The following is a 13,984-nucleotide window of genomic DNA, read 5'->3' as shown; positions in this document are numbered from 1 at the left end:
AGGAAAAGAGCATTGGCTGCGATAAAACCTACCCTGGCTGAGTTGGAGAGGGCAAGAGGCCCTTTGACTGCTGCCTGACCAACATCTGGGATGTCTGAGGCCACTCTGGGAACGTTACGTAATGCTTTACCTTCCTGGACCACCACCTTGCCAGCACTTGTAATCAGCTCCTCACTTTTCAACATCTTAACAGCAGAGGCAGCATCAACAAGTGAATCAATGCCTTTCCCAACAACACCAACTTTACAAAGCACCTTGCCGACTCCCACAGCTACATCTATCGGGTTTGTTTCCCTTTTGGTCACCTCCTCCAGACAATCCTGGAGACTCTGCACATCCTCCGTGAAGCTCTTGAAGACTTCACTGGCTTTCTTTTCAGAAATACTTTAATAATCCCTGTGGGGAAATTATTTTTTTTTGCTGTGTAACCGGCAGTTGTAAAAGGAATAAGTATCAAACCTAGAATGGAAAGCACACCTCCAGCTGCCCCAACTGAGCTGCCTGCCACACTGGAGATCTTTGCCCTTTTATTCATCCTGTCTACCTGAACAGCACACTCCTTCAGTTCTTCAAGAAACTGAAGCATCCTGGGTTGATGCTTGCTGAACTCACTGATGAAACCAGAACATGAAACTTCCTGGAACAAGAAGACCATCTAAAGTTCTGGTCCATCCTGTTTAAGAGGAAAGACAAAATAAAGAAAATCAAACTTGCAGAGATTTTTACAAAACACTGTTCCCTGAAAACATTTTTTGAAAAATGATTTTGCACTTTTTGTATTTGTACAAAACATATTTGTTTGTATTTTCTAAGTAATTACTTTGCACTGCAGTCAGTCATATCATTATCAATGCGAATTTCTGTGTTGGGATAATTAAGACTAATGATCATCCTGATGAGCTCTGGGAGTAACAACAACCATCTTGACTCGACACAGGTGAATTTGTACTGCCCTGATCAAATCACTGCTCTTATACTGCTCTTAGCAAGGCAATTAATTTTTAGTTAATAGTTACTCAAAATATGTAATTTATTACTCATTACTCGTACTTATTGCTCCCTGCCTTGGTGTTAATGGACAGAAATCTACTGGGAGTAGGTGGGATTAAGAAAACAGTCCACGACAGGTTTTTAGTTCAGAGCACCTGGTTCAGCCTAAGGGCTGCTAGCATGGCTGAGTTTTTGAAAGTTTTGAAAGGATCAGTCAGACAAATATATAGTGCATAAAAGTAATCTTCAGACAAATCCACATCGAGGTCCACCAGAGATTCTTTGTTCATTTTCAGGCAAAAGTCACTGATACTGCTGTTAAAGACACAGTTGTTATGAATTTCTGCTGTAAATACTGCATAGTTCCAGCTTCTCACAGATTTTCTGGGTGGTCTTTATGTATTTGTCCAGCGGAAACTCTAGCACTTTCACATTCTGAAGACTGGGAAGGAAAAAGACACTGGCATCTCTTTTAAACTCGAGGAGGAGAGGGCAGATTAGCCGCGCAGCAATGATGACAACAAGAATATTGTCAAGCGGATATCTTCTGGTAGATGCAACACTAGCACAATCGGAGAAATGAAGTAGATACCACTTCAAGTAAGTAATATGTTGAAACTAAAATTAAGTTGGCTTTACATTCAAAAAATTAAGTAGCTTTTACAAAGACTAGCCTTGCTACATCTAAATATTAATATGATGCAAAAAGTTGCCTTGATTTTTTAAAAAGTAAATCATGCAGAAAATTTTCATCAGGTTAAAGTCTAAAAGACCTTTGGGTAAACTATATCAAATACCAACTGCAAATTAACGAAGAGCAAACAATTATCTCTGAATTCAAAACTAAGGTCTATAAAGTAAATATTACATATTGCTAGATGGTACTTTACATCTTACATGCATATTATAATACTGTATATACTAAGGTAATTTACTTCCCTATTTTTGTCTGATAATTTTTAGGCTTAAGTGTTGTTAAAGTCTGTAGTCTGGGAAGCTAAAGCCGAAACGTTTACCTATTCCACAACATTTTGGCTCCGCTTGGCAAACAGGTCTTTGTGGTTTTATTGTAAATAAATTTTGAAAATTTGACTTTTAACGCTAAGTACACGTCTGTTGATAATAAATACATTGATAACAGACATACTCTAAAGTTTTGACTAAATTACCACTGGGTGACCAACATTGTGTTGCAAGACCAAACAGCTACCACCTACAAGCTTGTTAGGTCTGCTTGAGCTTGCGCAACATACAGCTGTCTTCCTCCCTGAAGTGCATCTGAGAGCAGTTTTTTTATATTGGCTGTGTGACTACCCTTAAATGGAAAGGATGTGTGCTGTGCAGTGCTATAGTGCTGCCAGGGACATTATAGGGAATTTCCAAACAAGATACAAGTAGTCAGTATGTTTAAGAAAAAATTAAAACTGAAATGAATCTTCTGAGTTGACCCACAGGAGAGCTGGATGAATACAGATATTCATTTATGCTCACCTCCGGGATGGCAGAGCCCTTTTTGATATTCGCTGTTTGGAACAGCTGTCTGGAGGTTGTGGCTGATGCCCTATCCCGTGGGTGAGACTGTACAATCTAAATATGCTTCATACATCTTATGGGAGGGTAGGTGTAGGTATTTATTGTGTTTATAGTGCTTAAAATATTGTTTTTCTTAAGCCCCTTTAGCAAACTAATGGTTTGCTCTTAAGGGAGGGGGTGTTACGAGTATAGTGTGGTGTTTTGTTTTGCTTCTGCCCTGTTCTTTGTGCCCTGTTCCAGGTACCCCCCTCCCCTCCGACTGGTCAAGCGTACCTGAAATAGTTCATCAATCTGTCCAACCAGCTTTAAAACAAGGACAACAGCAAACAAACTGTGAAACAGAGTTGTGTTGTGCTGTACATCGTGTGTGTGCTATTACTGAAACATTGTGACAGACAGCGAGACATATAATCTTATATATGAATTGCCTCTAGGCCTATAAACCACACAACCACAGTCTGATCTGCTGGCCACTGAGCAGTTCCACCGGAGCAGTTGGGGTTAAGGGCCTTGCTCAAGGGCACCTCAGTGGTAGAAAAAGCCAAAGTGCAAAGGGGGTCTTTGCAGAATGATGTATGTACAGAGTTTTTAGGTTTGATTGTAAAATTAAGACAAAATAACACTTTGCAAGGACAGGTAAAGCAGGTACCCCCACTCACACTCCAGTTTCTGAAACAACATTTTCAGGCAGAATATAAGTTCAGTCAAGCAAAAACAATAACAATGTTAACATACTGATGCAAGGCAGGAATGATTGTTACCATGGTCATCATCTTAGTAACTATGTGGCAGATTCTAGTGAAACTGGATCATATTTTATGGAGAAAATGTTTTCTGGTTTTCCCCTTTTTCCCCCTCTCCTCCGTCCTAGCTGTCCTTGCTTTCTCCTACTTTAGGCCGCGCCCAGATGAAAATGAAAGTAGTGCTTCCAGGAATGTTAAGGGGAATTTACAAACAAAGAACCAGTAGTCAGTGTGTTTAAGACAAAAGTAAAAATGAAAGTAATGTCCTTAGTTGACCCACTGAAAGTCAGGGTCTATACAGGCAGACAAAGCCTGTATTGAGGTAAAACAAGTACCCCCACTGACACCACAGCTATGGAAAACTGGCTCTTGTTTCTGAAACAAAAACATTTGGCTTCTCTGTGTTCTGATACAGTAAATGTATATGGGAAAAAAATTAATGAATCATTTTAAAATGCAGCCCATTGCAGTTCCAAGGTGAAGGGATTTTTCACATAATCTTATTCTTGTAACTTAGTGACTGAATGACATATAATGCATCGAGTCAAACTTCATAGTGGCAGAATATAAATCTAATCAAACAAAAACATACAGCCCATGTTCATTAATTTGCAGTTGGTATTTGATATAGTTTTACACCCAAAGGTCTTTTAGACTTTACACTGATGAACATTTTCTGCATGATTTACTTTTTAAAAAATCAAGGCAACTTTTTGCATCATATTATTATTTAGATGTAGCAAGGCAGGTCTTTGTAAAAGCAACTTAAGTTTTTGAATGTAAAGCCAACTTAATTTTAGTTTCAACATATAACTTACTTGAAGAGGTATCTACTTCTTTTCTCCAATTGGGCTAGTGTCATTTTAAAGCTATGTTTTGTTAAGCCCCTTTAGCAAACTAATGGTTTGCTCTTATGGGAGGGGGTGTTACGAGTATAGTGTGGTGTTTTGTTTTGCTTCTGCCCTGTTCTGTGTGCCCTGTTCCAGGTATCGCCCTCCCCTCCGACAATACTTCATCAATCAGTCCAACCAGCTTTAAAACAAGGACAACAGCAAGCAAACGAAAAAGAAACAGAGTTGTGTTGTGCTGTACGTCGTCTGTGTGTGCGTGTGTGCTATTACTGAAACAAAAACCATGAAGCAAATAAACACTTAAGGTCACCCTCCCCTGAGAGAGAAATATTATTTTCACTTTCTGTTTTAAGAAAGTATATTTCTGTTGAAACCTTGAGCTTTTCATTTGTAATTAAGACATTAACCTGATTAATAGATAGTTTTGTTGGTACATATTATTCAGTTTTTCCATTTTTCTCTTTTCCTGGGTTATTCATTAATTGTTGCTCCTCTCACCCCTGGATTTCACATTTGAGGTTGTAACACAGACAAATGCCTGAGCACATGTAATAGGGACCATGTAACTTGTTTGATTGTGACAGACAGCGAGACATATAATCTTATATATGAATTGCCTCTAGGCCTATAAACCACACAACCACAGTCTGATCTGCTGGCCACTGAGCAGTTCCACCGGAGCAGTTGGGGTTAAGGGCCTTGCTCAAGGGCACCTCAGTGGTAGAAAAAGCCAAAGTGTAAAGGGGGTCTTTGCAGAATGATGTATGTACAGAGTTTTTAGGTTTGATTGTAAAATGAAAACATTACAAAAATAACACTTTGCAAGGACAGCTAAAGCTGCTACCCCCACTGACACCACAGCTATGGAAAACTGGCTCCAGTTTCTGAAACAAAATTCTCAAGCTTCATAGTGGCTGAATATAAGTTAAATCAAGCAAATGCAATAACATTATTAACATACTGATGCTAGGCAGGAATGATTGTTACTATGGTCATCATCTTGGTAACACACCACCAACTATGTGGCAGATTCTAGTGAAACTGGATCATATTTTATGGAGAAAATGTTTTCTGGTTTTCCCCTTTTTCCCCCTCTCCTCCCTCCTAGCTGTCCTTGCTTTCTCCTACTTTAGGCCGCGCCCAGATGAAAATGAAAGTAGTGCTTCCAGGAATGTTAAGGGGAATTTACAAACAAAGAACCAGTAGTCAGTGTGTTTAAGACAAAAGTAAAAATGAAAGTAATGTCCTTAGTTGACCCACTGAAAGTCAGGGTCTATACAGGCAGACAAAGCCTGTATTGAGGTAAAACAAGTACCCCCACTGACACCACAGCTACGGAAAACTGGCTCTTGTTTCTGAAACAAAAACATTTGGCTTCTCTGTTTTCTGTTACAGTAAATGTATATGGGAAAAAAATTAATGAATCATTTAAAATGCAGCCCATTGCAGTTCCAAGGTGAAGGGATTTTTCACATAATCTTATTCTTGTAACTTAGTGACTGAAGGACATATAATGCATCGAGTCAAACTTCATAGTGGCAGAATATAAATCTAATCAAACAAAAACGTACAGCCCATGTTCATTAATTTGCAGTTGGTATTTGATATAGTTTTACACCCAAAGGTCTTTTAGACTTTACACTGATGAAAATTTTCTGCATGATTTACTTTTAAAAAAATCAAGGCAACTTTTTGCATCATATTATTATTTAGATGTAGCAAGGCAGGTCTGTGTAAAAGCTACTTAAGTTTTTGAATGTAAAGCCAACTTAATTTTAGTTTCAACATATAACTTACTTGAAGAGGTATCTACTTCTTTTCTCCAATTGGGCTAGTGTCATTTTAAAGCTATGTTTTGTTAAGCCCCTTTAGCAAACTAATGGTTTGCTCTTATGGGAGGGGGTGTTACGAGTAAAGTGTGGTGTTTTGTTTTGCTTCTGCCCTGTTCTGTGTGCCCTGTTCCAGGTATCGCCCTCCCCTCCGACAATACTTCATCAATCAGTCCAACCAGCTTTAAAACAAGGACAACAGCAAGCAAACTGCGAAACAGAGTTGTGTTGTGCTGTACGTTGTCTGTGTGTGCGTGTGTGCTATTACTGAAACAAAAACCATGAAGCAAATAAACACTTAAGGTCACCTTCCCCTGAGAGAGAAACGCTATTTTCACTTTCTGTTTTAAGAAAGTATATTTCTGTTGAAATCTTGAGCTTTTAATTTGTAAGTAAGACGTTAACCTGATTAATAGATTGTTTTGTTGGTACATATTATTCAGTTTTTCCATTTTTCTATTTTCCTGGGTTATTCATTAATTGTTGCTCCTCTCACCCCTGGATTTCACATTTGAGGTCGTAACACAGACAAATGCCTGAGCACATGTAATAGGGACCATGTAACTGGTTTGATTGTGACAGACAGCGAGACATATAATCTTATATATGAATTGCCTCTAGGCCTATAAACCACACAACCACAGTCTGATCTGCTGGCCACTGAGCAGTTCCACCGGAGCAGTTGGGGTTAATGGCCTTGCTCAAGGGCACCTCAGTGGTAGAAAAAGCCAAAGTGTAAAGGGGGTCTTTGCAGAATGATGTATGTACAGAGTTTTTAGGTTTGATTGTAAAATGAAAACATTACAAAAATAACACTTTGCAAGGACAGGTAAAGCTGCTACCCCCATTGACACCACAGCTATGGAAAACTGGCTCCAGTTTCTGAAACAAAATTCTCAAGCTTCATAGTGGCTGAATATAAGTTAAATCAAGCAAATGCAATAACATTATTAACATACTGATGCTAGGCAGGAATGATTGTTACCATGGTCATCATCTTGGTAACACACCACCAACTATGTGGCAGATTCTAGTGAAACTGGATCATATTTTATGGAGAAAATGTTTTCTGGTTTTCCCATTTTTTCCCCTCTCCTCCCTCCTAGCTGTCCTTGCTTTCTCCTACTTTAGGCTACGCCCAAATGAAAATGAATGTAGTGCTTCGAGGAGTGTTAAGGGGAATTTACAAAAAAGGAACTAGTAGTCAGTGTGTCTAAGACAAAAGTAAAAATGAAAGTAATGTCCTGAGTTGACCCACTGAAAGTCAGGGTCAATACAGGCATTTATTAATTGTTATCAGTATTTTTTTATATGAAAATGTATTGCCTGTAAAGCAGATGTTTGCTCCAGAATGACAGTTGTAAAAGTGCCCTTTCTTATATTTGCTGTTTGGAACAGCTGTCTGGAGGAAATCAGACAAATGTCTGACCATTTGTGACTCAGGGACCCTGTAACTGGTTTGATAGGACATCTACTCTTATATATAAAATGCCTCTCGGCCTATAAACTAGAGATTAGGGTTGAGGATGTCACAGTTTTTCAAGTTAAGGGAGATCCAAAGAAAATTCTGGGTGACCTGTAAAACATCAATAATACAAGTTAAAATAGAGCCCTGTATTTCCAGTCTTTCCACAGCATAGATTCATACCTGGAAGCTACCCAGTACAGCCTCAGTCCACTGAACAGTTTCGCTGGAGCAGTTGAGGTTAAGGGAGCATTTGACCACATAGAATGGACCTGGATGAATCCTTATGTACAGAACATTGATTAGTTTTTCATCACCACATTTACTTTGTGCCATGAGGCCAAGCAGGGCCGCTCTCTTTCACATGCCATCTTCACTGTTTGGCTGGAGCGTCCATTAAAAAGGAGAACTTGCGCAGATATTGTGTAAGAATGACAGTTGTCAGCAGCTTGCTGACATTATTTGCCATCTGCACAATAAAAAGATATCAGTTCCTGTGGTATTGAAATTAATGCTATCATCAAGCTGATCCAGTCTCTGGAGCCTCCTACTGGTTAAGATTGAGATCTCTTTAGGCACAAAGTTCTCCTTGCATTTCCGTTCTTGAGGTGACATTTTTATTGTTCTACTTGACTGTTAGAACTTCCCTGTGCAGAATGATGTATGTACAGAGTTTTACTCTTCAAGGCAGATTTCACTTTCATCTGCTGAAGTAGGAATGTTTTTCTTGATTATCCCTAGTCTGAGTTTAAAGCATATTCATACGAGCTTCATCTTTGTAATTAAATGAAAATGAAAGTGAATGAGAATATAGCAGGATACAGCACATGCTGCCAGGAGCACCAAATCCTCTTCTTAATACCCAAAAATCACAATCTTACTTTGTTTGCCTAAATAATGAACAAACCACATTTTACAAGAGATGGAAGAATTCTCTTTATTAATTGTAAAAATCAGAGTTACAAAAAGTGATTTTACCTTCATTCTTACTGATACATATCATATAAAGGAACTCAAACTGTGTCTTAAATTTAGATACATTTATTGAATACAATTCAAGAAAAAAAAGTGCTTAAAATAAAATGAGTGGAAACAGATATAAGATTGATTGTAAAATGTGAAAACATTAAAAAAATAACACTTTGCAACAACAGGTAAAGCAGGTACCCCCACTGACACCACAGCAATAGAAAACTGGCTCCAGTTTCTGAAACAAAAACATTTGGCATCTCTGTGTTCTGATACGGTAGATGAAGCAGACGTGACACCTCACATTATTCTCATACAATCTAAACTATACACTGAATTTTATTTTTCCATAAGACAACAAATGTTTGTATATGGGAAAACATTTATTTAATCATTTTAAAATGCAACCCATTGCAGTTCTAAAGTAGTTTTTCACATAATTTTATTCTCAGTAACTGAATGACATTTAATGCATCGAGTCAAGCAGATGGCAGAATATAAATTCGATCAAACAAAAACATATAGCCCATGTGATTCAGTTCAAACGTGGACTCAATAAATCATCTGTGTCATCAGAAATAGAGCTAATATTAATCAAAGATAGACTCATGTTTGATGCTGATCAGTGCTTTACTGCTGTTGGCAGTTGCCACAGATATAGTGACCACTATCTGATATTCATCAGATAGAAATTTAATTTTGTCTCTGTGTTCCCTCATCTCCCTCTCTGGAAGAAAAATGCATCTCCAGGACAGCTCGTTTTTTTTTCTCTGATGTCAGCTGTGGAGGTGGGTGTGGTTTGCGCTCAGCTGCAGGAGGGAGAGGTGTGGGGAAGGCTTGGGAGAGCGGCACCAGGTGAGTTGATTACCTCACCTGCCCTTAATTACCTGATGACTCTACCCTTATTCTTGCAGTAGTGTGCTGGGCCAGAGAGACGCTACCGGGAGTGCCACTGAGAGCCAGAGGCGACCGAGCTAGACTTTGTGTGCCGTGTGAGCAGTACACTGAATAAAAGTGGTGTATTCCTCATCCACTTCATCAGATGGAATTTCCATTTCTGGTTCTCTTTGGTTTGGTTTGGTTCTCTGGTTCTTCTACGTCTCCATCTCCGGATAAAATGGCGTCTCCATGATGATTTGGTTTTTCCCTGATCTCACCAGACCTTCGCTCAGGGAGTCATGAATCTTCTGCCATGAGTCTATCTCTGAGCTCCAGAGTGCAGCTCTGGCTCTGATGAACTGTGAGAATTCAGTCTCACTGCCTTTGGACAGACTGATGCTGTCCTTACAGATGAAGAAGATATCCATTCCAAGGAAAAGAGCATTGGCTGCAATGAGACCTGCCCTGATTTCACTTTTCAACATTTTAACAGCAGAGCCCAAATCAACAAGTGAATCAATGCCTTTTCCAACAACACCAGCTTTACAAAGCACCTTGCCAACTCCCACAGCCACATCTATCGGGTTTGTTTCCCTTTTGGTCACCTCCTCCAGACAATCCTGGAGAATCTGCACATCCTCCATGAAGCTCTTGAAGACTTCACTGGCTTTCTTTTGCTGTGTACGGTTTACTCCAATCTCTGTGGCAGTGGTGACAAGACTGTTGACTCCGCTGGTAACTCCCAGCCCTACCCCAGTCATCGTCAGAGCTAGAGACACTCCTGCTGTTACAGGGATTAATGCCAAACCAACAATGGAAAGCACACCTCCAACTGCCCCCACTGAGCTGCCTGCCACGCTGGAGATCTTTGCCCCCTTATTCATCCTGTCTAGCTGAACAGCACTCTCTTCCAGGTCTTTTAGAAACTCCAGCATCCTGGGCTTTCGCTCTGTGAACTCATCGATGAAGCCAGAACATGATTCCTCCTGGAACAAGAACACCATCCTGAAGTTTTGGTTCATCCTGATATGGAGAAAAGAGAAAATTAAGAAAGAATAAATAAGATGAGATATCCAAAAGATGAGCAGGTTACTTAAAAAATCTGTTTTGGAACAAACACTAGGATGCTATAAGGAGCAATAACATTCACATAAAACAGAGATAAGCCAATGTGGAAACAATATTTCATGAAATAAAATAAATTACTAATTATACTGAGGTCTTAATTCCTGCTGGGAAAGCCCAATGCCACAAATTTAATTTAGTTTCAGTACATTTAAACAAGAATAGGAGTCTATGCTTTGAGCTAAATGCTAACGTCAGCATGCCAACATGTTAACAATAACAATGTTAACATACTGATTCTAGGCAGGAATGATTTTTACCATGGTCATCATCTTGGCTTAATGTCAGAATCAGAATCAGAATTATGTTTATTACCAAGTAGGTTTTTACACCTACGAGGAATGTGTCCTGGTGCATTGGTGCATAAAATATACAAATCACACAGAAAAATAAAGTGCTTTTAAAATATAAATAAATTAAGATAAGAAAGATGTGCTTACCTGATATCATCAAGCTGATTAATGTGATACAACATCCTTTGTATGTCATCTTCGGACAAATCCACATCGAGGTCTACCACAGTTTTCATAATCATCTTCAGGTCAAACTCACAGAAGGAGCTGTGGAAGACACAGTTACATTTACTTCCTAAAATAGATGTTTTTATTTTGCAAAATGTGAATATTATTTTGAAAAAGTTTACCTTTTCTCCAGCTTCTCACAGATTTTCTGGGTGGTCTGAATGTATTTGTCCAGCTGATATGCTAGCACTTCCACATTCTGAGGTCTGGGAAGGAAGAAGACACTGGCATCTCTTTTAAACTCGAGGAGGAGAGGGCAGATTAGCCGCGCAGCAGTGATGACAACCTGAACATTTTCAAGGCTGATCCATTCTGGTAGATGCAACACCTGGTTCTCTGTGAACACATGAAGGGAGGTGACCGCCAGCTTCTCCACTGAATCCAGGAAGCAGTCAAGCTTCTCCAGGCCTCCCAGAGTGTCCTTCAGCACAGCAGCCAGCTCCTTCTCCAGCTCTGCACGCCTGCTGTCTGCAGTCACCTGGGTCACCTTGCTCTTCATATATTCCCAAAAGGCTTTAACTTTGGTCCCTGACTTATTTACATGGTTAAAGTTCAGGTCAATTTTGTCAGCCCTGTCCTTGATGTCTCTCATCATGTCCAACTCTGACTCCCTCCCAATCATCCATTTAGAGATCCTCTCACAGAATCCTCTCACAGTGTCAATGTAGATTAGAGTATCTGCAGTGTAGTGGCACAAGGCCTCCTGTAGCTCCTTTCTGCAAGACAAGACGACATCCAGTTTGTGAGATTTAAAAACAAATTCTGGACGATATTATGTCTCACAGTTAGTCTCACATTGCAAGACTGAAAAACTGAAACTGAAAAAGATACAGAACGTCTACAAAGAGATGCAAAAAGACATAAATCAACTATGAAGAGACAAAAAATGACTACAGAGAAATGCATGAACATCAAAAGGAGAAACAAAATGATTGAGGAGGTACAAAGAGACAAAAAATGAGCACAAAGAGAAACAAAACACACAAAAACTAAGTGTCCTCGTGTTAGCCTATCCCTTTTATGCATCTGGTACACATTTTGTGTTCAGACCAGACCTGATAATGTTGGCTGTCTCTTTAAATTCTATATATGAGTGTACAAAAAGGACATAAATACTGTATATAAGATAAACTAATTGTCACACATAGCCAACTGTATTTATAAACAAATGATACATTAAGGATTCAAACCACCAAGCCCACCTACATATAAAGGCCTATTACATACATCAGTAGTTCCCAACCTGGGGGTCAGAATCCCTCCAAGAGGTCACAAGAGAGAGGAGTTGTGAGATGATTGACAGGATGGAAGAGCAGTAAAAATACATTTTTTATATATATATATATATATATATATATATATATATATATATAAATTTATATGGAACATACAATGGAATAAATTCTGATCTATCTATCTTCTAGTAATTTCCAACTAGTCACATTGCTTTGTATAAGGATCCACAGACCACAAAGGTTTGGAACAATGGTTCAATTCATGGTCATATGAGTTTTAGTAATCGTTGCGTTACAAGATCTGACCAGCAGATGCTGCCAGAGCACACATGGTTTCTCAAACTGAGTGGAGCAACAGGTTTAATGAGTCCAATCATCATTAAATACTGTTCCACATATTCTTTGGGCACAGTAGTTTGCAATATAATAGATTTTGAACCGAAATTATTTTACAACAATTAATTATTGTCTTTACTGACATAAGCAAAGCTAAGAGCTGCTTATATCTCTTTTTGTTGCCATTGTTTTTAAGATACAATATTAATTTCTAGGATCAGGTATGTAAGTGTGCGCTGAGGGTTACAAAACACACTAAAAGGTCGAATTTATTGAATATCACATTATTAAGTTATTGTGTTCTTTTTTGGAGTTTCTGACATCCCAATATCTGTCCACTACCTTATTTGATACTCTGCAGTTACAATTAGCTTTTCTCTCATTTTCTGTGCAGCCCAAAGGTTCAAACTCCTTACCTGGCTGTAGACATGTTTCCTCCTCTCGGTATGTTGTCTTCAGATATGCTGATATACCTCAATCAAAAATTGTGGACAAAACTTCAGTAGGTAATTATGCACAAGTGTGTTTGGTTTCGTTTCCCTTTCTCCACATAACCAGACTGAGTTTTATCACCTGAGTTTTATAACAGCACAGTATCAACAGCACGCCTTTGCTCTTTTCCTAGTGCTCCCTTCAACAACTATCAGAAATATGGATGTTGATGACAAGAACCAAAGGTTTATGCTCCTAAAGAATAAAATATATGCTGGCCTACAAGTTGGTGTAAACAATCTAATAAATGTAAAGTCATTGTATAATGATTCTTTACTAAGTTATTTACTTTTTTATTAATTTCTCAAATGTGCTGTGACACTGGCAGAAAACATATAACTGATTGTGGGAAAGCTGTACTGCAATGTCAACACAGCTGTATGTTCATTTTCACTTTTACAAACTGAAATTGAATGTATCAGTAACCTTAATTTACAAATGTGTCAATTTTTACAAAGAAATAGTGTACATTAATATGGTTAGTGTTAATTATAAGGTTATTCACCAATATACCTAGAGTACTAAGGCTTTAGAAAGTCGCTGACTCAACAACTTCTACAAAAACAGTGTTTATTGTTCAATAAGATCAAGTTTAAACCAGGTTTTTTGAGTCAAGATAGTCCGGACAGAGGTGTGCAGAATAAATTATGTCTAACTCACAGGATTATTGATAATGAAGTTCCAAAGTACCTGTGCAACTAATTTACCAAAGTTAGTGAATACAGTAATTACACCACACGAGGGAGTACAACTGATTTGATTTGGTTCAAGGGCTGTATGTATCTTGTGACATACCACCAACTATATGTGGCAGATTCCGGTGAAACTGGATCATATTTTATGTAGAAAATGTTTTCTGGTTTTCCCATTTTTTGTCCTTGCTTTCTCCTACTTTAGGCCGCGCCCAGATGAAAATGAATGTAGTGCTTCCAGGAGTGTAAAGGGGAATTTACAAAAAAGGAACTAGTAGTCAGTGTGTTTAAGACAAAAGTAAAAATGAAAGTAATGTCCTGAGT

The 13,984-nt window shown here is 38.6% G+C and overlaps 1 protein-coding gene across 2 annotated transcripts in view; it reads right to left on the bottom strand.

Annotated features, from left to right (window-relative positions):
* Positions 1 to 13,984, bottom strand: part of LOC127356217 (uncharacterized) — a 59,416-nt gene that overhangs the window by 35,651 nt on the left and 9,781 nt on the right. Inside the window, exons 1-4 of one of the 2 annotated variants that reach the window (XM_051387793.1) lie at positions 12,893 to 12,972; positions 11,028 to 11,621; positions 10,825 to 10,944; positions 9,376 to 10,282 (exon numbers count right to left, since the gene is read on the bottom strand). In XM_051387793.1, coding sequence (XP_051243753.1) covers positions 9,475 to 10,282; positions 10,825 to 10,944; positions 11,028 to 11,621; positions 12,893 to 12,906 — 1,536 coding nt within the window. In that variant the 5' untranslated portion in view covers positions 12,907 to 12,972 and the 3' untranslated portion in view covers positions 9,376 to 9,474. Of the gene's footprint in view, positions 1 to 9,375; positions 10,283 to 10,824; positions 10,945 to 11,027; positions 11,622 to 12,892; positions 12,973 to 13,984 lie in introns of those variants that run through there. The other variant, XM_051387790.1, reaches the window with a different exon arrangement.

Source organism: Dicentrarchus labrax, unplaced genomic scaffold (assembly GCF_905237075.1).
Source record: "Dicentrarchus labrax unplaced genomic scaffold, dlabrax2021, whole genome shotgun sequence".
NCBI classification, from domain to species: Eukaryota; Metazoa; Chordata; class Actinopteri; family Moronidae; genus Dicentrarchus; species Dicentrarchus labrax.
This window is presented reverse-complemented; position numbering and strand designations above follow the sequence as displayed.